The sequence below is a fragment of the Pollachius pollachius genome, assembly GCF_949987615.1.
Source record: "Pollachius pollachius genome assembly, chromosome: 20".
Classification (NCBI taxonomy): domain Eukaryota; kingdom Metazoa; phylum Chordata; class Actinopteri; order Gadiformes; family Gadidae; genus Pollachius; species Pollachius pollachius.
In genome coordinates, this window is record NC_136953.1 from 955,746 (window position 1) to 980,232 (window position 24,487).

A 24,487-nucleotide genomic window follows, 5' to 3' on the forward strand; every position below is an offset into this window, starting at 1 on the left:
AGTCTTCTCTTTGTAGTCGACAGACATGTGGAACTTAAGAGCGGGCAGACGCGCACACACAACATGTTTAAACCTCATTGTTCACAGCCCTTATTGTAACAGCGCTGATTGACAAAGCCTTAAAGCTATTTCTGGGTTCTCCTTTCAGGTGATTTCCTGATTTCCAGACCGTTTCCAGACTGACTTCCAGACTGACTTCCAGACTGACTTCCAGACTTACTTCCTGATTAACTTCGAGACCGATTTCCAGTAAGATTTCCAGACTGATTCCCGGCAGAGCTCGCCCTGGTCAGGCCATCCCAGCTGTCCATCTGAACGGGGGGGGAGAGGGCTAATGCCTTCCTAATATACAGGAGCACTGTTGAGGAATCCTCACAAACAAATAAGATGGGGCCGCTGACGTGTCACAGGTTCCGTGGCTCTGATTGGCTGAGGGCCTAACCACTGCTTCCAGAGGCGGTCTGTACCGTTGATAACGCCCCTTTGAAATCAAATGAACAGAGGGGTTTGAGACTATTACGCGTCGGCGAGTGGGTCTGGTGATGTCAACATGCTAACAGACGACAGGATCTAGAAATGTAAAATAACCAAAACAAACCACAGGAGGGTGGAGCTACCTCACCGATCAAACATCATTTGTCAGGAAAAATCTAAAAGTACATTTAGATCTCAAAGGCCAAACTAATGAACTCAGTCGAGTAAAGGATTACAGAGTATGATCTGAAGCCCAGCCCCTCTGCTGGGATTCAGACACCAGCCCTCACAGTGTGACTCAGGGCCTTCCCCCCACCAACTAGTCAACGAGCAATAATTCAGTTACAATGAGGAGTGCTAAGCTAGCTAAGAATAAGGCTAGTACGCCACCATCTGCAGTAGAAACCAGTACAACCATTATGATATTCTCCTGAAAGAGAGGAAGGATTAAAACCCTTGTTTTCTGGGGGCCAGAGGGGCCCTTTACTCAATGAGGGGAGGGGCCCCTGTGGCCCCCCCGGTGCCTGTACCTGGGCTCCCTCCCTGGTCCTCAGCCCCTGTGGCCCCTGTGGCCCCCCTGTGGCCCCCCGGGGCCTCTACCTGTACTCCGTCCCTGGTCCTCGGCCCCTGTGGCCCCTGTGGCCCCCCTGTGGCCCCCCGGGGCCTCTACCTGTACTCCGTCCCTGGTCCTCGGCCCCTGTGGCCCCTGTGGCCCCCGGGGCCTGTACCTGTACTCCGTCCCTGGTCCTCAGCCCCTGTGGCCCCTGTGGCCCCTACCTGTACTCCGTCCCTGGTCCTCGGCCCCTGTGGCCCCTGTGGCCCCCCTGTGGCCCCCCGGGGCCTGTACCTGTACTTCGTCCCTGGTCCTCAGCCCTTGTGGCCCCTGTTGCCCCCCTGTGGCCCCCCGGGGCCTCTACCTGTACTCCGTCCCTGGTCCTGGGCCCCTGTGGCCCCTGTGGCCCCTGTGGCCCCCCTGTGGCCCCCCGGGGCCTGTACCTGTACTCCGTCCCTGGTCCTCAGCCCCTGTGGCCCCTGTTGCCCCCCTGTGGCCCCCCGGGGCCTCTACCTGTACTCCGTCCCTGGTCCTGGGCCCCTGTGGCCCCTGTGACCCCCGGGGCCTGTACCTGTACTCCGTCCCTGGTCCTGGGCCCCTGTGGCCCCTGTGGCCCCTGTGACCCCCGGGGCCTGTACCTGTACTCCGTCCCTGGTCCTGGGCCCCTGTGGCCCCTGTGACCCCCAGGGCCTGTACCTGTACTCCGTCCCTGGTCCTCAGCCCCTGTGGCCCCTGTGGTCCCCCTGTGGCCCCTGTGGCCCCTACCTGTACTCCGTCCCTGGTCCTCAGCCCCTGTGGCCCCTGTGACCCCCGGGGCCTGTACCTGGGCTCCGTCCCTGGTCCTGGGCCCCTGTGGCCCCCCGGTGCCTGTACCTGGGCTCCCTCCCTGGTCCTGGGCCCCTGTGGCCCCCCTGTGGCCCCTGTGGCCCCTACCTGTACTCCGTCCCTGATCCTCGGCCCCTGTGGCCCCCTTGTGGCCCCCTTGTGGCCCCCCGGGGCCTGTACCTGGGCTCCGTCCCTGATCCTCGGCCCCTGTGGCCCCCTTGTGGCCCCCCGGGGCCTGTACCTGGGCTCCGTCCCTGGTCCTCGGCCCCTGTGGCCCCTGTGGCCCCTACCTGTACTCCGTCCCTGGTCCTCGGCCCCTGTGGCCCCTGTGGCCCCCCTGTGGCCCCTGTGGCCCCTACCTGTACTCCCTCCCTGGTCCTCGGCCCCTGTGGCCCCTGTGGCCCCTGTGGCCCCCCTGTGGCCCCCCGGGGCCTCTACCTGTACTCCGTCCCTGGTCCTGCGTACAGACAGCAGCATGTGTCTGTAGCGCTCCAGCAGCTGCCACCTGCTGGTCAGAGGGCGGACCTGCAGCACCAGGCAGTTCCCACAGCCGGCCACCGACACGTCAGGGGGTCCTACAGCCGCTGGGGGCGGGCAGAGAGAGAGGGGGAGAGGGGTGGGGGGGGTCAGGAAGTACATAAAAATACTTCCATTCAAGCACTAAGGAACTTAATATTAAAATAAATATTGTTAATTGTCTAATGTTTGCGATGGTGTGTGCGATGGTGTGTGATGGTGTGTGTGTGTGTTTGTGCTCTCACAGTGGGTCATGGGCTGGAAGAGGCCCGAGGCGGCCCAGTCCGAGGTGCTCCCAGCGGGGCTGTAGGCCTGGACGCGGGCCTGGTAGCGGTCCCACTGGTCCTTCATCAGGGCGCTGAGCTCACAGGTCTGGCCGGCCTCCAGGGCGGAGCAACGAGCTGCTGGCTTCCACACGCTCCTCCTCCTGGCAGGCAAGAGGGAGGGTCGAGGGGACGGTCATGTCGCTGCTTATCCATCGATGTCCAATGAAGAGGGGAGGAAGGCTTTGAAGTTGATTCAGTGTTTACCCAATCACTTGGAGGCTACAGTCGAGTGACTGAATGCCACAGTGGTGGCAACACAACCAAGTGTACTTTAACTAGCATGTGTCATAAACATATCCAGATGTACTTAAACCAGTCCATCACACCTACATATCCAGATGTTCCTAAACCAGTCCATCACACCTACATATCCAGATGTTCCTGAACCAGTCCATCACACCTACATATCCAGATGTTCCTAAACCAGTCCATCACATCTACATATCCAGATGTTCCTAAACCAGTCCATCACACCTACATATCCAGATGTACTTAAACCAGTCCATCACACCTACATATCCAGATGTTCCTAAACCAGTCCATCACACCTACATATCCAGATGTTCCTAAACCAGTCAATCACACCTACATATCCAGATGTTCCTGAACCAGTCCATCACACCTACATATCCAGATGTTCCTAAACCAGTCCATCACACCTACATATCCAGATGTTCCTAAACCAGTCCATCACACCTACATATCCACATGTTCCTAAACCAGTCCATCACACCTACATATCCAGATGTTCCTAAACCGGTCCATCACACCTACATATCCAGATGTTCCTAAACCAGTCCATCACACCTACATATCCAGATGTTCCTAAACCAGTCCATCACACCTACATATCCAGATGTACTTAAACCAGTCCATCACACCTACATATCCAGATGTACTTAAACCAGTCCATCACACCTACATATCCAGATGTACTTAAACCAGTCCATCACACCTACATATCCAGATGTTCCTAAACCAGTCCATCACACCTACATATCCAGATGTTCCTAAACCAGTCCATCACACCTACATATCCAGATGTTCCTAAACCAGTCCATCACAGCTACATATCCAGATGTTCCTAAACCAGTCCATCATACCTACATATCCAGATGGTCTTAAACCAGTCCATTTACATTTACATTTAGGGCATTTAGCAGACGCTTTTATCCAAAGCGACTTACAATAAGTGCATTTGTTACAATAAGTACATTTGTCATAAGAAGTGAAACAATATATCGCTGTCGGTACAGTAAAGATGTTCATAGAACCAAGTGCAAGTATTACAATCGCTAGGCTAACCCATTCCCCGTGTAAAGCAATGATAGCAGCTACTGTAGATGCTACACAATTAAGTACCTTCAATAAGTGCAATGTACAAGTGCCAGGACGTACAACATTCAATGGTGGCTGTGCATTGGTTTCTATGCAGAGTCGAGGTGAACTCTGAACAGGTGAGTTTTGAGTCTTTTGCGGAAGCTGGTGAGCGACTCTGCGATCCTGACATCGGTAGGGAGCTCGTTCCACCACTGAGGTCCCAAAACAGAGAAAAGTTGTGACTTCGCTGATCGACCTTTGCTTGCTCTTAGCGATGGCGGTACCAGACGTCCAGCTGAGGTAGTTGAGCGGAGGGATCGAGCTGGGGTGTGTGGCTTTACTAATGCTTGGAGGTAGGCAGGGGCAGTTCCATCGACTGCCTTGTATGCCAGTACCATCATCTTGAATCTGATGCGAGCTATTACAGGGAGCCAGTGGAGGTCCCGGAAGAGGGGGGTTACATGTGAGAACTTTGGTAGGTTGAACACGAGGCGCGCTGCCGCATTCTGGATGCACTGCAAGGGTTTAATCGCAGAGGCAGGGAGTCCAGCCAGGAGCGAGTTGCAGTAGTCGAGGCGGGAGATGACCAGTGATTGGACTAGAAGCTGAGCTGCTTCCCTAGTGAGGAAGGGCCGGATCCTGCGGATGTTGTAAAGTGCCAATCTGCAGGATCGGGCCACTGCAGTGATGTTTGCGGTGCAGCATAACTGATTGTCCAACACTACACCAAGGTTTTTGGCAGTTGGAGAAGGAGATACAGTGATGTTCTCAACAGTGACCAGTAAGTCCATGTGTGGGCAATCTTTCCCAGGTATTAGGAGGAGCTCAGTCTTGTTGAGGTTAAGCCTCAGGTGATGGGCAGTTGTCCAGGTGCTGACTTCTGCCAGACATTCAGATATGCGTGTTGCAATCAGGGCTTTGTCAGATGAGGGAAAAGAGAGAAATAGCTGAGTGTCGTCAGCATAGCAGTGATAGGAAAAGCCGTGGGATGTAATTACAGAGCCCAGCGATCTGGTGTAGAGGGAGAACAGAAGAGGCCCCAGTACAGAGCCTTGAGGGACACCTGTATCAAGCGTGCAAGGTTTGGACAAGGAGCCATTCCATGTTACCTGATAAGTGTGATTCATCAGGTAGGATGTGAACCAGGAAAGGGCAGATTCAGCTATGCCAAGTTCAGCGAGAGTGGCGAGGAGGATCTGGTGGTTCACAGTGTCAAATGCTGCAGACAGGTCAAGGAGAATGAGAACCGATGAGAGGGACGAGGCTCTGGCCGCACGGAGGGACTCAGTCAGCGCGAGGAGAGCCGTCTCAGTGGAGTGTGCTTTTTTGAAGCCTGACTGGTGAGGGTCAAGCAGGTTGTTAGATGAGAGATAGGAGGACAGTTGGTTAGCGACGGCACGTTCCAATGTTTTAGAGAGGAATGAAAGAAGAGATACCGGTCTGTAATCCTGGATGTCAGTGGTATCAAGGGTTGGTTTTTTGAGGAAAGGCTTTATTCTGGCAGTCTTGAAAGATGTTGGAACAATGCCAGAAGTGAGGGAGGAGTTAATAAGTGCGGTGAGAAATGGCAGGATGTCGTTTGACACAGCCTGGAGGAGGGAGGAAGGGATAGTGTCCATCACCCCTACATATCCAGATGTTCCTAAACCAGTCCATCACAGCTACATATCCAGATGTTCCTAAACCAGTCCATCACAGCTACATATCCAGATGGTCTTAAACCAGTCCATCACAGCTACATATCCAGATGTTCCTAAACCAGTCCATCACAGCTACATATCCAGATGTTCCTAAACCAGTCCATCACACCTACATGATGCATGCAACTGTGTACAGTATGATAATTTATAAGTGTGTATAGTATAATAATATGTAAGTATTATTGTGTACAGTAAAATAGTATAGTAGGCCTACCGGACTTTCATCACCTGAATCCTGAAGTGTGTGCTTCCTGGGGTCTCGGACCCGGGCAGGAAGTGCAGAGTGTGTTCCAAATTGACAGAGGTGATTGACACGTTGGTGGGGGCAGGGAGAGAGATGCCCACTCCTAGAGAGAAGAGAGAGAGAGAGAGAGAGAGAGAGAGAGAGAGAGAGAGAGAGAGAGAGAGAGAGAGAGACAGAGACGTAGAGAGAGAGACGTAGAGAGAGAGAGAGAGAGAGAGAGAGACACAGACATACAGACACACAGACACACAGACATAGAGACACACAGACAGACACACACACACACAGAGACAGAGAGAAATCTAGAAATCCACTTGACTCATCTGTACTGTAAATCTTACAAGTTACTCAGATAGCAATCATATATTCATAATTATTCTTAAACAAATAAAGTATTTGTTGAATTTCCCCCCCTTCTTGCCCAGGTGAAGTCCATCTTCACCATTCAAGCCAATAGCAACGACGGAGGGACTTCGATGTTGCGCCTCAAGAACTCATAATCCTCCCATCTTACCGCAGTGGAGCAGCAGCATCAGCAAGGCCGTCCACGGAGCCATGGTATTCAGTCCGAAGGTATGGGGACCGAGCAGAGGCAGGGAGGCTGAAGGTATGAGGACCGAGCAGAGGCAGGGAGGCTGAAGGTATGGGGACCGAGCAGAGGCAGGGGATCATGCCTTGGATTTCAGCAGCAGGGCTAAGTTTCATTTTGCCTGTAGTCCCACCCCTAGGTGTTTTCAACAAACAAACAACCAAGCTGAGCTCCACACAGAGCTTAGATGAACGCTCCAAGGAGACATGCGTTTCGGTTTGGCGGTTTTCTTATTTAAGTGGTGGATTTCTTGTGTAACAGGCTGTTTGTATGTGCAGGCTGGATTCACTTAGTCTTCATAAAAAAAATAAAAACAGTGACATGTGAAAGGAACTTTTTGAACACTGGTAAGTTATCATTGTACTTTAATTTCACATTGTTAGAAAAAGGTGAAACATATGATTATTTAGACTGGTATAAAAGTAGAAATATATGAAATGATTATGGCATTCACTGAATGTTTTCAACAAAGTGCACTGAATGTGTGAATAATCAGTGTAACTGGTACAAAATACATGTGTATTTGAGTGAGTATGGAAACTGTGCTTGTGTGTGTAAATACTTTGACAATACAGGACAGAAGTATTATTGTAACAACACATTTCAGTTTTATAGAGGACCATGTGATCATCTAGACTGGATAGATTACAATTCTGATTCCGATGCAACAACTTTGAATGTAAACAACCAAACACAATAAATGTAATTCAAAATCAAACTTCCATCCTATAATTATTAACACTTCTTTAACCAGCTTCATCCAAAGGATCGCTGTGTGGGGACCCACTGCGGTCGAATACTGTGTTTCAACGCAGGCAGCATTCTGCTGCGTGTCAAGAGTTGACCCCAAGGGACGTCCAGTTATTGTAAAATAATACTTAACTAGCTTAACGTAACTTTCATCAATAATACTATTTGGGCTATAGCAGTTGAAGTTAAGAATGTTTTGTGGATGTTGGTGTTGCGTCATCAAGGAAACATCTGGTCACTAGTCCAATCAGACCGATATGTAATGAATTGATTTGAAAGGCAGAGACGTCCCGTTATTAACACATTAAGCACACCCTTCAAATCTTATTGACCAGTCAGAATTCGGTAGGCACCAATGCTATGGTAAAACAATTTCAAAGTACAAAATAAATTGAAGTTAATGGCAACAGTATAACAATCGACCAACTCAAAATCGGTTGGCCAGTCCTTAAAGGCCACTTGGTGAAGAGTTCCAGAGGACAGAGTGTGAGTGACGCAGTGTCTTCCCTTTCGTTACGGAGAGGAACCCGTGGTGCGTCGGTGTCCGGAGAGGACGATTCAGCCACAGCGAGAGTTGACCTACCAGCGCTGGCCCAGTCGGTTTTCACTGTTCACAAGGGTAGTATTTAATGGGAGGTATTCAAGATTCGGCATTCATAGCACGTTAGCTGTGGTTCCGCCGTCAGGTTTTAGAGACTGGTTGTAAAAATAGATTCCCGCTCCGGCAAGATGACTGTTGGAAGGTAATTTGAGCTTGTCTGCCATCAGACCTTAGGTGTTCATCTAAAGTCTGATTTTGGAGACCAATGGCACATTTCCGCCGTCGAGTGCGGGTCGGTTCGCTATGTAAAGTTGCAGCAAGGTTCGCTTTTCCACCGCCAAAAGTGGGAGTGGTCCGGACTGAGCCGTAGTGAGCCGTAGTCATCTCGCAGTACTCCTCCGTTTGGGTACTGAGACGTCTGAAAGGGTGCCAACAAGTTCGAGCTACACATGCCGTCTGTTGATTGGTCCACAGAATCGTCAAGTCCGTGCGACGGGGATAATAACAAACAAACCCAGTACCCGCGAGGTATTTCTGGACAACGGCGAAAGCTTCGTTTATTGAAGAAAATGTTGCGCAAAAGTTTGCCATCCTTCTTGGACGTCCTACATTGTTGATCTTTGTTCATTGTGTCGCGTTCTTCTTTTTCCCTTCGACTTATTAGCAGGCTAAACTGTGTCGGGCTGCGATGAGGTCACAATGCTAACGTAGCTGCCGCGGCTATCGCCATCGGGCTTAAACCCCGCCCTACCATAAGGGTACTGTCGGCGGGTTACGGTGACTGAGCTGGGCCCCACCGCGCCTTCGCTACTGGGCTGGGCGTGCTGGGCCGAAGCACACCCGCCGGTGGACATGCGCCATAAGGATGAACAAATGGCATTTTATAGGCGGCTACAAAATGGCTCAAAAATAACAAGGTCATCGCAATCTCAGTGGGTTTCAGAGCTTAGGGTTCAGAGCTTAATCATTCATACTTTGGAAAGATAAGGTTTTGAACCTTGGCCGAAGGAACTTGGAACACCAAGTTGTGACCTGAAGACTTTCGATTCAGTTAAAATGAGAGTAGGTTTTGTTCCCTGAAATGTCATTGAGTCATATAGCTTTAATCAAACCAGCAGGTTAAACGTGCTCACCGGTAGGAGGTCAACACACTAAAGACTGAAAAAGAAAAGGTGCATTTGTGGCATAATGACATAAAACAAATTAAAATAAAAGTTTAGAGTTTGAACGTCAAACGTTAGAACGTCTCAAATACCCGTCTTGCTCCTCCTCATCTACCTCCTCATCCTCCACAGAGAGGAGCGTTTCCACGGGAACCTCTTCCTCCTGGGCCGTCGGTGGCAGCGCGACCGCGTCTTCCATGTGACCCCCCAAGGTCAGCGAGAGGAGGTTCACGTCGCTGCAGCTCTCCCCCGAGCCCTCTGCGCTACCAGCAAGGTGCAAAGCACGCTGGTCCCACGTCGTCACAGCAACCGAGCCCGACGTTTTCAAAGCAATGGCACGGAGCTCGGACTGCAGTTCAGAGTGAGGGTTGACATGGCCCCGGGACTGGCCTTCAGACTGAAGAGAGGGGGCCAGGAGGGGGCGTGTGGAGAGAGAGGACGACGAGGAGCATGCTGAGAAGGAGGAACAAGAAGAGTCGCTGTGCGCCCCGTAGCCCCCCAGGGACCTGGCGCTCCCAGCGGTGGAGACGCCCTCCTCTTCGTCGCTCTGGCCCACACGCCCTGCACACTTGCCCCCAGCAGAGGGCGCCGTGGCCCCCAGGTGGATGTGGGAGCAGACGGGTTCTTTCACCGGCGTGGCAAGCCTCTCCTCTACCAGGGGATTGATGAATATCTGTGAGTGACAGACAGACGGACCGACACAGACACAGAGAAACAGGGAGACAAACACAGAAACAGAGAGAGACAGAGAGACACAAACAGACACACAGAGAGACACAGACAGAGAGAGAGAGAGACACACAGAAAGGCACAGACAGATACAAAGAGAGACACACACACAGAGAGACAGAGAGAGGGAAGCGACAGAGAGATTAAATTAAAATATGCATAGAGACTATCCCTTTTCAAGTTATTATTGTTAGAAACACCATAAACAAAAAAAACAATGAGTCATTGAGTCATATATTCTCCTCACCACTGTGAAATAGTTCAACACATTCAACAAAGGGGAAACATGATGCTGGGATGTGGCTCATATCTCAATTGCAACACACAGCTGCACTCACAGGAAGTGGAGCCAATCACGCGACCTACACCCGGCGGCGAGGGAGTGCCAGTGAAAATAACATGAATACATGTACAACAATAAACTGGTTGGTAAAAAAACAACTTGATGGCTAACAATGTTTATTTGCATAATACACACGGGAATATTATATATGTACGTGTATTCTTAATATAACTGCAAATAACTGAACCCCTTGACTTGCAGGTTATCAAGTCAGGGGTTGTTTTTTCAACCAACATTTTTATTTGTATCTTAAACCTCGGTTTACTATAAAAGCATGGGTTTTCATTGGGTATGGGGCTAATCAGTGCAGCTGGCCTCACACCTGCACACAGACCTGGCTGGTGTTAGCCACAGTGGAGGGCGGTAGGATGTGAACTGAGAAGCGATACCGATTCTGGTAATAGCTGTTCCTGCTCCGATGGCTTTGTGTTGCTCTGCGGGTTGAGACACGCCTCTGCCTCTGGGATCGGATTCAGCCACGACGACAGGGCTCAGTCATTATTATTAGAATAATCTAATAATAAAAAAATAAAAATCTAAGGATTCTAAATGATCAAATATGACTTTTAATAATCGATTTATTTGTGCAATAACCTGTCAATCCCGAGCCTCTTAACAATTACTTTTGTTACATTATTTGCTGTTGCTTGCGTCTGAACGCCGAAGGTTATTGAAAGTCCTAAATTAATGTAATTCAACGCATTTCTTGAAAGCCTGACACACAAGATAATAAGTAAGAACTGTAAAGCGATTCAGAGATTGCTTCGTTTTTGTGGGGAACAATAGAATGAACCACCTCACCCACTGCAGCACAGCTGTCTGGTAACTATACAGACACTGAGACCGGAGGAACCCTGTGGGTGTCGTCAGGAAACGCTTTAGCAGAGATTGCCACCTTGATTTATGTTCAGCCCACAGACAAACCACAGCACCATGCCTCATTGTCTGTCTGTCTGTCTGTCTGTCTTTCTGTCTGTCATTTTGCAAAAAAATAAATAAAAGCTTGCAATATCAGTCAAATATAAATAAAATATTTGATCTTAAACTTCCTGGAGGATGTCTTAAACAACGACTTTACTCCGATGCACACCAGCCATGTTTTAAAGAGCAGATGACCTGTGTGCTTTCAATGTCTACACACTGAAGGCTGTAATGTACTTATTGGGGATGGAAACGAACCCGTGAAGAAATGCGCTTACACAATGGAGGTGAATCTGAAGAACAAACATGTGGGCTTGTTCGCAATCCCACCGTCTGTAGGGCGTTACGCTGGCACCGTGAAATCGGAACGGTTTCAAAATACATCGGCAGGTGGTATCTAAATGCAACATATCGCCGAGCCCCGCCAGCTAAAACGCTCATGGTGCGCGACGGCAACAATGGTCGGCCAAAGCGCTAAGGTGACTGTAGAAACCACACCTGCGGCTGATGGTGATGTTACTATGACAACAGCGTGGTTACCACGGTGACAAAACGTACCAGGACGGCGGGCAGGGGGCTCTTCAAACAGACTACACCGGTCTGCACCAACAGATACAAAAGGACCACCAGCAGCCCCACAGCCAGGACGGAGACCACCGGAAGGACATCTGAGGACACAGCCAGGGACACATTTACATTGTTGGATATCCTGCATGGATATACACGGACCACTGGAGATACATGGAGATAGATAGGTACATGAAGATATAGATAGATATGAGATAAGATACATAAGATGATAAGATACATGGAGATAGGTGCGCGAGTATACACTGCATGTATACAGTAACATGAATATAATAATGTATAACGTATATTCTGATGCACTTACAGCGTGTGTAAACTGATGTACAGTGTACATACATATACTGGTATATGTATATACTGCGTGCATTTACTGCTGTATAATGTATATTCCGGTATGTACACATGGTTTCTGCAATATTGGTTGATCAGAAGTATTTTAATCAAATAGTATTTAATAAATACTGCATTGTATGCGTTGTATTACTGCAACACACTGTCAATCTTCCTAATCCTTCCTGAGAAACTTTTTACATTTTTTCATTTCTTTTATTATCCTTTGCTGTTGAACAGCGAAGGTCAAACCACCCAGTGCAGTAGGCAGTCTGTAACCTCACTATATGAACACTGAGACAGGGAGACTTCCTGTGGGTGTCGCCAGGGAAACAGTGCAGCTGAAAGTGTCATCTTCAGCCCTCTGAAAAACCACAGCACATGCGTCATGTCTGTTTCTCTGTCTTGTGTACTGTTGATGTATAATGTGTATTTTGGTATGTACATACTGTTCCTTCAATATTGGTAGATCAGCATTTTAACGTATGGCGTGTACGTTGTAAATGATTAGAGCAACCGCTCTAACCCCTTGAGGTGGTGGATAACGAGACAGGCTCCACGGTGGACTGAGTCGCCACAGAGGAACGCTTTTTAATACATAACGCAGAACTCATACGGGCGCCACATCCACAGCCCTGGGCCTACCTGCAGACCGGACCCCCGCGGTGAGGGTGGAAGCGCACTTGGGCGGGCTGAAGGGGAAATCCCTGTGGGTCTGGGCGTCAAAGATGCGGACCGAGACGCAGTACTTTCGTCCAGGGGCCAGGTCCTTCAGAACATGCTCCAGGGACCTGGTACGCTCCAGGGACTGCACACGCACACACGCACACACACACACACACACACACACACACACACACACACACACACACACACACACACACACACACACACACACACACACACGCACACACACACACACACATACACACACGGGAAGAGAACACACACACACACACACACAGGAAGAGAACACACACACAGGAAGAGAACACACACACACACACAGGAAGAGAACACACACACACACACAGGAAGAGAACACACACACACCATTAGTAAGCTTTAGCTGTCATTTAGTGAAAGAGACCAACAATAAACCAAGAGGAACGTTAAATCACCCCACTGTTTTCAGACTAAGTCGTGAGATCTTGACTTATTTTACAGAACCTGTGGCAGTTTGAAAACGCTACGACAGCCCCCCTCTGTTCATCCAATGCTTCCCATCACCTCGACTGGTTGGCTGTCGATGCTGCCAGTGGTGACGCGGAGCTGGTACTGGAGGCCCTGGTAGAGGCCCCTCACTCTCTCCAGGGGAGGCTGCAGGTATACGCACAGGGAGCGGCCGCAGGGGGCCAGGGTCAGCAGCGGTGGGGCCAGCTCACCTGAGGGGGGCGGGAGGTTTGCGCGTGGCTAGAGGAGCGGCGGCTACAGAGATAACTCCTAACGTCATCTTCGCCAGAGGATTGGTTTTGTAGCGGGAACATAATGAAAAGCAATTGGCTGGAGGGGCGACTCATTAATGCGACTGACGAGCATTAATGAGGAAGCGATGAAGACATCCCAAACAGCGTTGGCAGGATAATGATAATAAATCTACCCTCCCACTACTTGCCCACTATGCATTTCAGTCTCAATTTGTGATCTTTAAACAACTCTTTTCCAGACGCCAGAAAACCCTCAAATAACATGGCCGTCAGAGGGGTGGTGATACTGCATCTATGGTACAAGAGGTTTCTAACAAAGCACCGTTTTTTTTAAATTATACTTGTTCTTTTACTCAGAATCTTTCCAATTGAGGGCAACTTACTGTCTTTGATGGGATTAAAGCCACTAGAGTAGGCCCCGGGGGAGGCCTGGGACTCTAGTATTGCAACAACCATGATGTAGTACACATGTGGGGCGTCAGTGAAAGCTTCGGTCAGGTCGCAAACCAGCGGGTGTTTCACAAGGACACAGCCTGCTACTGGCACCCAGGAGAGGTCCCTGTAAAGACGGACGAAAAGCACCTCATTCACAGAGCCTGTGTAATGGACCAAGACCAATGTGTGCTCAGTTTAGAGTCACTGCCCTTGTGTTCTCTAGACCATCAGCCCCCGACACAGGGGTCGCGACCCGGCACCGTTTCGCAGTTTGCGAAGAAATAAATAACTTCAAACGTTACCGGATGCTCTCCCGTCAAATCATCTCGTCTACGTCTAATACCCATGAACTGGGAAGGAATAGATCCTGGAGCCCTCTGTGAACACGGCAGTTGAAAGAGCACGGCAGTGTTGGAAGTAGATCTGCTGCTGGAGAGCCAGAATGATGGCGGCCTTAATGGTTTATTTGAGGCAACAACTACGGCGACATTCAGCGTAATATCCTGCGATCATCACAAAGGCACTGAAAACCCTGCTTTAATTTGTAAACAGTTGTGTTTACATGGGACGGTTTGCTTCAGCTGCTCCCTGTCACATTCATTGTTTCAGGAGTATAATTGCCTTGTAGCTTAACGATTAATAACATTTTGTTTAAAATGTGGCACTTTTCATGTGATAGACAGTGGGGGGGGTTGGGCAAGTAGAAGCTAGATTCTAGCTAGAGTCTTTAATCTCCAAGACTTGAAATAAATACTTGAGGGTTATATCTTCGATGACTATCCAATATCCTATATTATCCTATATTACCACCAGGTGTGAATGGGAGTGGCCATTACAAGCCGTTTTCTAATATTCACCTAGATGTATGGTGGCTAGAACAGTCTACCAGCCTACCCAATGGACTGTGCTAACTGGTTTTCTTATCTCTCCATCATACATCTATGACATTCCAGTTTGTGATGTTGCCAAGTCACAGGGCAGGGAAGGTTTTGAAATGGCTTGCAATGGCTAACCACACTCACACATGGTAGTACATATGGAGCCCTTTAACAGTTCCAAATTATGTACAAATCCAACCGTTACAACCACTGTCAAACATGGTGGTTTCACCAACTATAACTATCAACTATGTTTAAGCTCACCTCACTAATTAGCATGCTGACCTACAAACTCCATAACAGCCTGGAAGTCAGCAATACAGTATAATTACAGTAACAGTTGACATTTGGTTTTACCAGTGTGATATACGGAGACGGAAATATTAGTTTTGCTTTCTAGCGTGATACCAATTCAAAAAAAATACTTCTTTAGTTTAGATGAGGAGAGGTAATCAAAATAGGATTAGGATGGGCTGGCAGACACCACAGAAATGGTAACCGGTATGGACAGGCGTGTGTACCAAGTGTGCTCTATGACTAGAGCTATTCAGCTAGATAAAAATCTGAAGCCCAAAGCACACAGCCGTTTGCTTTGAAGCAAATTGTTTTGAAGAGGGCTTCAAAACAATAGAGCTCTACCTACTCTGTGGGGCCCTCTTCAAAACAATAGAGCTCTACCTACTCTGTGGGGCACTCTTCAAAACAATAGAACCCCTACCTACTCTGTGGGGCCCTCTTCAAAACAATAGAGCTCTACCTACTCTGTGGGGCCCTCTTCAAAACAATAGAGCTCTACCTACTCTGTGGGGCCCTCTTCAAAACAATAGAGCTCTACCTACTCTGTGGGGCCCTCTTCAAAACAACAGAACCCCTACCTACTCTGTGGGGCCCTCTTCAAAACAATAGAGCCCCTACCTACTCTCTTTGGGGCCCTCTTCAAAACAATAGAGCTCTACCTACTCTGTGGGGCCCTCTTCAAAACAATAGAGCCCCTACCTACTCCGTGGGGCCCTCTTCAAAACAATAGAGCTCTACCTACTCTGTGGGGCCCTCTTCAAAACAATAGAACCCCTACCTACTCTGTGGGGCCCTCTTCAAAACAATAGAGCCCCTTCCTACTCTCTTTGGGGCCGTCTTCAAAACCATAGAGCCCCTACCTACTCTCTTTGGGGCCCTCTTCAAAACAATAGAGCCCCTACCTACTCTGTGGGGCCCTCTTCAAAACAATAGAGCCCCTACCTACTCTGTGGGGCGCTCTTGAAAACAATAGAACCCCTACCTACTCTGTGGGGCCCTCTTCAGAACAATAGAGCCCTACCTACTCTCTTTGGGGCCCTCTTCAAAACAATAGAACCCCTACCTACTCTCTTTGGGGCCCTCTTCAGAACAATAGAGCCCTACCTACTTTCTTTGCGGCCTTCTTCAAAACAATAGAACCCCTACCTACTCTGTGGGGCCCTCTTCAAAACAATAGAACCCCTACCTACTCTGTGGGGCCCTCTTCAAAACAATAGAGCTCTACCTACTCTGTGGGGCCCTCTTCAGAACAATAGAGCCCTACCTACTCTCTTTGGGGCCCTCTTCAAAACAATATAACCCCTACCTACTCTCTTTGGGGCCCTCTTCAGAACAATAGAGCCCTACCTACTCTCTTTGGGGCCTTCTTCAAAACAATAGAACCCCTACCTACTCTGTGGGGCCCTCTTCAAAACAATAGAACCCCTACCTACTCTGTGGGGCCCTCTTCAAAACAATAGAGCTCTACCTACTCTGTGGGGCCCTCTTCAGAACAATAGAGCCCCTACCTACTCTCTTTGGGGCCCTCTTCAAAACAATAGAACCCCTACCTACTCTGTGGGGCCTTCTTCATAACAATAGAGCCCCTACCTACTCTCTTTGGGGACCTCTTCAAAACAATAGAGCCCTACCTACTCTGTTGGGCCCTCTTCAGAACAATAGAGACCTACCTACTCTCTTTGGGGCCCTCATCAAAACAATAGAGCCCTACCTTCTCTTTTTGGGGCCCTCTTCAGAACAATAGAGGCCTACCTTCTCACTTTGGGGGTGTTCCCTTCGAAACATTACAATAAACTAATCTTTCGGTTGCCCTCTTGGGCTCCGGTTGACTTCGGGCTTAAGCCACAGAGCCGAAGTTGGCTTAGTTCGGCAAAAATATCAATGCATAATCCTCTCTCACAACAAACATGCCATGAATACTTTGGATACAATGTAAGGAAGCTCACACACACACCATTTTTTCTGAAGCTATAAGCCAATTTTATACTATATTAATTGAAGCATAGATGCGGTAGGAGTCATGACACACTCACTGTTCACGGCTCACCGACACGTTGTAGGACGCGCCCCTCGGCATCTTGGGGTCGGGTTGCCATGTCAACAGGTGATTGAAATTACTGGAGGTGATAGTCACGTTGACCGGCTTAGGAAGAGAGACAATTTCTGGAAACACACACACACACACACACCTTTTCAGTTGGCATTGTAAAAAAAAGGTTTATGCATTTGATGTACACATGTCACCCAAAAAAAAACGACAAGCAACTTTCCCAAATGCCCTGTCGCTCTTAACGTATAGCCTTTAATTCCACACACAGAAGCTCCAAATGTAGAGGGCTACCTATGGGTAAAGAGAGGAGTTGATGATAACTTGCAGAGAAGGCTAAGTGGAAGTGGAGGGTATGAGGACTCACCTGAGAACACCTGAGAGAGCCAGGCGAGCATCAAGAGGATGAAGACTGGACCCACTGCCATGTCTGTCCCACAGCGTTGGCGAAGGGATCAGACTCCCAGTGCCGACATGTGCCCACCCTGTCAGTCACAGGGACCTTGTAGTTAACCTTACTTTGCGCAAAACCTTGCTAATGATATGTACAGTACTTTTAGTCGAAATGTGTTCTCTCTCTCTCATCAAATCTTTCTCTCCTTAGCATCATTCTGTGAGATCATATCGATCAAATACACGATCGCTGAGCAGTATCTTTTAACTAGATATATGAAGTATATATATATATATATAAATAATGAAGCTGGTCTTACCTAGCTTTGATTTTGAGATCTGTGCTCAACACCTGTATCGATTCAAAAGGAAAGCATAATGGCCACTTTCAACATCTGGGGAGCATGTTGGCAGATTATCACACTTTGGGTCACTGCCTATATGCTACCAATAGGCTGAATTATGATAAACACCGTTTCTTTCGTGCTGAAGATGATCCGTCTCTTAAGGAATGTTTGCTTTCTTTCTATGCTGATCGTTTTAACTCTGTACTGTGACACTTGGTGGAGAACTTCAAGGGTTAGCTACGTGATAGGATTGGGACGGAAATTACAGGAAGTCACGTGACATAGCACTTTTTATTCTTTTTTTGCATACACATACAATGTTTCTCTATATTTTCTTGAATGCCAGTGACAGGCAAAGATAAATATAATTTAATTTTATTATTTTTAGTTTAATTTATGTTTTTGATATTCAAACGGTTCTAGGTGGTGTTGCTGGGTAGTGTTCAGTGTTTTGATTGGGTGCTCAGGAGGGGGCGGGCCTTGGGTAGGGGAGATGAGGTCGGGCAGAGAAAGCACGAAAGTGTTATTACGAATAACAATAATAACAAATTTGTTTTCATGATTTTAGAAAACCTTAACCAAAACATGTTCTAACACCTGTAAACATCCTGAATATGACAACTCCCATCTTATAAGAGAAGCCATATTATAGTATCTGAATCTTCCGCAATCAGGCCAACAACCAAGTTCCACTGTCTATGAAGTAATATACATGTGACAATAGTGACATCCAATTTTTGTTTTCGAACTTTATTCATGAATTACATCATTTATTCAAATCATTGTTCAGCATTTAACACAAAGCATGCTCGCACACACACACACACACACACACACACACACACACACACACACACGCTCACACACACACTTAACAATCACCAAATTATCGCCCCAAATATCCAGAGTATTCCTCTTCTTGCTCCTCCTCCTCTTCCACCTCGCCACCATAAGAGATGAGGTCACTACAGGATGTGCCCGCTCTGCTTCTCTCTGTCTCTCCTCTGTGTGGCTGCCCTGAGCCCAGGATGGACAGCACCTCTTCTTCAGAGTCTGAAGGCGTACGACTCTGTGCTGGGAGACTGCCGGACGCTCTGTGTGGCTCTGGCTCATGTCCAGGCCGTAGAGCGACACGGGGAGCGTCATCCAACTCAGTCTCATGGTCAGTAGCCTCTTTGAACCCGCCAAAGTTCGCTGAGCACAGATTGATGTTCCCAGAGTTGTCCTCCTTGAGAAGAGTCAGTGAGAACAGATTTATATCACCCTCCTCCTCCTCCTCCTCCTCCTCTTCCCCCCCCTCTTTCCACCTCTCATCCACAGACACCGCCTCCTTATTCCACGGCCCCTGGCTCATGGCCCCACCCAGAATCCCATGCAGGTCCTTGTCAAGCGTAACGGGCCCCTTAACACTGTGGCCCCTGATATCTGACTGACGAAGGGACCCCGGCAAAGGCCACTCCGCCGCCATCAGCCCTCTGCCCACTGTCGGGCTGGCCCCGCCGCACGAGCTCCAAGGGGAATCCCCAGGTGCATCCTGGGAGTCTGAGTCCGAGGAGAGATCTGCAGCTCGGTTAAAGTACATGTGTTCCCCTTTGTCTGCATCTTCTTCGTCCTCTTCTTCATCTTCATCGTTGTGCTGGAGCCCAGTCCCCTCGCGTTTGGCCGCCTTGGGGTTGATGTACACCGGGTCAGGGACGGTCGTCTCCGGCGTGACGACGTAGACATGGTTGAGAACCATCTGAACATCCAGACAGAGGGGAGACTGAGGCACATGGAGCAATAATAATAACCCTAATGATAATAATAATAAGACAGTGACTACAGAGACAGGTCACTAAGGAGCAGGTAGGGGTTAGACAGTACAGAGACAGGTCATTAAGGAGCAGGGAGGGGTTAGACAGTACAGAGACAGGTCATTAAGGAGCAGGTAGGGGTTAGACAGTACAGAGACAGGTCATTAAGGAGCAGGTAGGGGTTAGACAGTACAGAGACAGGTCATTAAGGAGCAGGTAGGGGTTAGACAGTACAGAGACAGGTCATTAAGGAGCAGGGAGGGGTTAGACAGTACAGAGACAGGTCATTAAGGAGCAGGTAGGGGTTAGACAGTACAGAGACAGGTCATTAAGGAGCAGGTAGGGGTTAGACAGTACAGAGACAGGTCATTAAGGAGCAGGTAGGGGTTAGACAGTACAGAGACAGGTCATTAAGGAGCAGGTAGGGGTTAGACAGTGACTACAGAGACAGGTCATTAAGGAGCAGGTAGGGGTTAGAGAGTACAGAGACAGGTCATTAAGGAGCAGGTAGTGGCTACAGAGACAGGTCATTAATGAGCAGGGGTTGGACAGTGTTAATAGCATCTCTTACCAGCAGTATGGCGGGCACATGGGTCTTGATTCCACACAGGAAGCCAGTATAGTGCAGCACAACAAGGACCACAACCGTGGTCACCATCACCAGGATGAGGAGCGGAACAGTGATCCCTAGCAACCTAGGGCCTACAGTACACAGCATCTATCATGATATAGTACGCAGTAGAAGATACTCTTATGATGATCACTCAGAACCGTCCTTTAAGGACCATCTGCAACTTACCCATGCTGGGTTCCGGGTCCCTGGTTGATGCATAGACACAGCTGGAGGGCCAGGTATTTGAATTGATGCGGATCCTCAGGTGGACCCTCACGCAGTAATTCATGCCGGCCTCCAGGTTTCCCAGGACCATGGTGGAATTGGTCATGTCCATGGAAGAAGGCTTCTAAACAAAACAATGAACGACTACATTTGGTTTCTGCATGCAACCAATTCAAACACAGTACAAGGAAACACATTTGCAAGTTATACACTTAACGACTAGTCGTTTTTGTTTTTTTGTTTGCACAGCAAAGGGCTTTCCTTAAAACCACTGTGCAGGCGAGATGAAGGAAAGAGGCAAGCGGCTTACACAAACCTCTCTTCTCATCCATAAGCAAAAGAAAAGTAAGGAAATAAAAATAGATAGAGATAGAGCAAAGGAAATCCAGAGTGACGGGATGAGAGGATTATATGGGTTAGAAGGTGAAAGGTGGCGGATGGAGAATAAGTACCTTGTTGTCTCCAGCTTTCTGCCAGGTAATCGTAACTTTAGCATCATAGAAATTCAGGATGTCTGTTATTTTGGCGGAGGGGTGGGCCTTGGGAAGGGAGATGTTGAGTTCCAGACGATGATCCCCTCCCACCAGGCTGAGCAATGGAGGATCTATACGAGCTGGAAAGATGAACTTGATTAACATATGTATATGTACATGTACCTAAAAAAACTATTATTTGACTTTGCATAAAAGCGTCGGCTTACTGGCCAAACAGCAATGGCACATAGGAACACAACATACTTTAACATTTGCCAATACACAGACCCTGAAACATCATCCAACACGGCTTGACGTACTGTCTTTGGAAGCAGTGAACTCTAAGGCCTTGGACTCCGGTGATTCCAGGGAGTCGTTGTAGACAGCCACGACGGAGATCATGTACCTGGATTCATTCTTCAGCTTCAGAACACCGCTGGTCTTCTTAAAATAATTTGACTTTGAACGTTTAGGGGAAATCCTGTCTCGATGAAAAACAACAACATGCATCCTTTGATATCAGTGTTTGGATCCGTTGGCAATATAACTTAACCATACTCTGTTGTTAGTGGCTGTGGGGGGAGGGGAGAGAGAGTTTGTGACAGAACTTTCACTTCAACATATTGGTGGTTTTCACGAATACAAATCAAATGATGTGACGGCAAACCTAACAAAGCGAACATGCAGTGGGAAGGGCAGTGTGTAATTAGGGTGCATAGTGTGACGGTGGTTGAGCGAGAGTGAGTGTATGAATGTATGAATGAGGTTTCTACGGTTTGATTAAAGTATGACTGGTCAAAGTAAAGTATTTAAAATAATCTCCTCACACTTTGAGCCTGGTTTATAAGAAATGGTAATTTCTTTTTTTTCTTTAAACCACAGAATGTATCCTGCAGTCAAACGTGCCACCATACGGCCACAAGAACATAGCCTACAGAGACAGACACGTTTAAACCATGAAGTGTAATAAAATACACACAGGGAATTTCCCATGCCAGGTACTATTACTTTTGTTAAGTACCATTCAAGCCAGTTCCTAATCAAACATGAAACAAAACACTTTACACTTACACTTTACTACGCCTCATTACTAATTATTACTTATTAGCACTGACTTAGTTTCTCTGACTATTACTTAATTTATTATATTTTATATTTACTTATTTATATTTTTGCTTATCTTATTTACTTTATCTTGTATTGTTGCTGCTATGTTACTGTTGAGGAACCAAGCCTAAAATGTTCACTTTTGTGTACATGTACAATAAGATGTAATAAAAAGTAACTGATTCTGATTATACAGTGCCTGGAGTGCACTCTGTAGTATCTTAGGAAGTGGGCCCTGGACCTGGAGTGCACTCTGTAGTATCTTAGGAAGTGGGCCCTGGACCTGGAGTACACTCTGTAGTATCTTAGGAAGTGGGCCCTGAACCTGGAGTACACTCTGTAGTATCTTAGGAAGTGGGCCCTGGACCTGGAGTACACTCTGTAGTATCTTAGGAAGTGGGCCCTGAACCTGGAGTACACTCTGTAGTATCTTAGGAAGTGGGCCCTGGACCTGGAGTGCACTCTGTAGTATCTTAGGAAGTGGGCCCTGAACCTGGAGTGCACTCTGTAGTATCTTAGGAAGTGGGCCCTGAACCTGGAGTGCACTCTGTAGTATCTTAGGAAGTGGGCCCTGGACCTGGAGTACACTCTGTAGTATCTTAGGAAGTGGGCCCTGAACCTGGAGTACACTCTGTAGTATCTTAGGAAGTGGGCCCTGGACCTGGAGTACACTCTGTAGTATCTTAGGAAGTGGGCCCTGGACCTGGAGTACACTCTGTAGTATCTTAGGAAGTGGGCCCTGGACCTGGAGTACACTCTGTAGTATCTTAGGAAGTGGGCCCTGGACCTGGAGTACACTCTGTAGTATCTTAGGAAGTGGGCCCTGAACCTGGAGTACACTCTGTAGTATCTTAGGAAGTGGGCCCTGAACCTGGAGTACACTCTGTAGTATCTTAGGAAGTGGGCCCTGAACCTGGAGTACACTCTGTAGTATCTTAGGAAGTGGGCCCTGAACCTGGAGTACACTCTGTAGTATCTTAGGAAGTGGGCCCTGGACCTGGAGTACACTCTGTAGTATCTTAGGAAGTGGGCCCTGAACCTGGAGTACACTCTGTAGTATCTTAGGAAGTGGGCCCTGGACCTGGAGTACACTCTGTAGTATCTTAGGAAGTGGGCCCTGAACCTGGAGTACACTCTGTAGTATCTTAGGAAGTGGGCCCTGAACCTGGAGTACACTCTGTAGTATCTTAGGAAGTGGGCCCTGAACCTGGAGTACACTCTGTAGTATCTTAGAAAGTGGGCCCTGGACCTGGAGTACACTCTGTAGTATCTTAGGAAGTGGGCCCTGAACCTGGAGTACACTCTGTAGTATCTTAGGAAGTGGGCCCTGGACCTGGAGTACACTCTGTAGTATCTTAGGAAGTGGGCCCTGAACCTGGAGTACACTCTGTAGTATCTTAGGAAGTGGGCCCTGAACCTGGAGTACACTCTGTAGTATCTTAGGAAGTGGGCCCTGAACCTGGAGTACACTCTGTAGTATCTTAGGAAGTGGGCCCTGAACCTGGAGTACACTCTGTAGTATCTTAGGAAGTGGGCCCTGGACCTGGAGTACACTCTGTAGTATCTTAGGAAGTGGGCCCTGGACCTGGAGTACACTCTGTAGTATCCTAGGAAGTGGGCCCTGAACCTGGAGTACACTCTGTAGTATCCTAGGAAGTGGGCCCTGAACCTGGAGTACACTCTGTAGTATCTTAGGAAGTGGGCCCTGAACCTGGAGTACACTCTGTAGTATCTTAGGAAGTGGGCCCTGTAGTTTACCTGGAGTACACTTTGTAGTATGTCCCCGGGGGGGTCCCTGGCCCTGGGGCCCATCTCAGCTCATGCCGGAAGTTTCTAGAGTCCATGGAGAAATTGATTGGAGCCGGGAGAGTGTCCAGCGCTGATCACAACAGGCACATGGACATGTTATTGGGACCACTGACAACAGGCACATGGACATGTTATTAGGACCAATGACAACAGGCACATAGACATGTTATTAGGACCAATGACAACAGGCACATGGACATGTCATCGGGACCTTCATTCACCCGAACAAATATAGTGATCGATCTGTGATTATCATCACCACCACGCTCCCCTACTTTAGAATCGATTTGTGCAATTCAAGTTGACTGCGACTTTAATCATGTTCAACTTACCGTCCGTATGCCTACATTGCATCATCAGAAACAGCACAGGGAGGAGATACTCCATATCAGATCACTTTCTTAGGGTTCGTTGAGGCCATCGTCGTTTTCGCTGTCTTCCACAACCGCCTCCTTCTAAAGTCTGAATACAGAGGCACATTCGTCTTGAGAACCCCTCACACCCTTCAGATCCTGAAAAACAAAGTAGACTCAGTTTCCGATCAGACTCCCATGAGTCATTAACAGAGCAGTTGATGTTTCCAGACGTCACCCGGTGGTTGCCAGGCAGTCACCTGACTTTTGGATCATTGGCAGCTGTAAACAGTGGTGACGTGTGTTGTAGGCGGAGCCAGTGATAGACCAATCTGTGCTCCCTATCAAATCGTGCTACCCAGTTCTGCGCACGCGCAT

The 24,487-nt window shown here is 48.3% G+C and overlaps 3 protein-coding genes across 4 annotated transcripts in view; all 3 read right to left on the reverse strand.

Moving 5' to 3' along the window:
- LOC307090853 (interferon alpha/beta receptor 2-like) overlaps positions 1–6,617 on the reverse strand; it is a gene marked incomplete at its 5' end in the record, with an annotated part of 10,761 nt that extends 4,144 nt beyond the window's left edge. The window contains 5 exons of the mRNA XM_079757645.1: positions 1–33; positions 2,291–2,436; positions 2,614–2,795; positions 5,929–6,061; positions 6,473–6,617. The exon at positions 1–33 is cut by the window's left edge and continues 127 nt beyond it. Coding sequence (XP_079613771.1) covers positions 1–33; positions 2,291–2,436; positions 2,614–2,795; positions 5,929–6,061; positions 6,473–6,617 — 639 coding nt within the window. The remainder of the gene's footprint in view (positions 34–2,290; positions 2,437–2,613; positions 2,796–5,928; positions 6,062–6,472) is intronic.
- Positions 6,618–6,895: 278 nt separating this feature from the next.
- On the reverse strand, positions 6,896–17,961 carry LOC307091396 (uncharacterized protein). The gene is made up of 8 exons (XM_079758361.1): positions 17,710–17,961; positions 17,364–17,481; positions 16,983–17,112; positions 13,723–13,898; positions 13,143–13,297; positions 12,558–12,720; positions 11,553–11,662; positions 6,896–9,674 (listed from the first exon to the last, which is right to left on the reverse strand). The coding sequence occupies exons 2-8, from the start codon at positions 17,422–17,424 to the stop codon at positions 9,069–9,071; spliced, it is 1,401 nt and encodes a 466-aa protein (XP_079614487.1). The 5' UTR covers positions 17,425–17,481; positions 17,710–17,961; the 3' UTR covers positions 6,896–9,068.
- A 506-nt stretch (positions 17,962–18,467) lies between these two features.
- crfb1 (cytokine receptor family member b1) lies at positions 18,468–24,351 on the reverse strand. Of its 2 annotated transcripts, none has more exons than XM_079757639.1 (7): positions 24,089–24,351; positions 23,706–23,780; positions 21,161–21,321; positions 20,820–20,980; positions 20,329–20,491; positions 20,101–20,231; positions 18,468–19,474 (listed from the first exon to the last, which is right to left on the reverse strand). In XM_079757639.1, exons 3-7 carry the CDS (start codon positions 21,240–21,242, stop codon positions 18,623–18,625), a joined length of 1,389 nt encoding a protein of 462 aa, XP_079613765.1. In that variant the 5' UTR covers positions 21,243–21,321; positions 23,706–23,780; positions 24,089–24,351; the 3' UTR covers positions 18,468–18,622. The 2 variants fall into 2 exon arrangements, with proteins under 2 accessions (XP_079613765.1, XP_079613764.1); XM_079757638.1 differs by having other exon boundaries at positions 23,706–23,826.
- Positions 24,352–24,487: the final 136 nt, after the last annotated feature.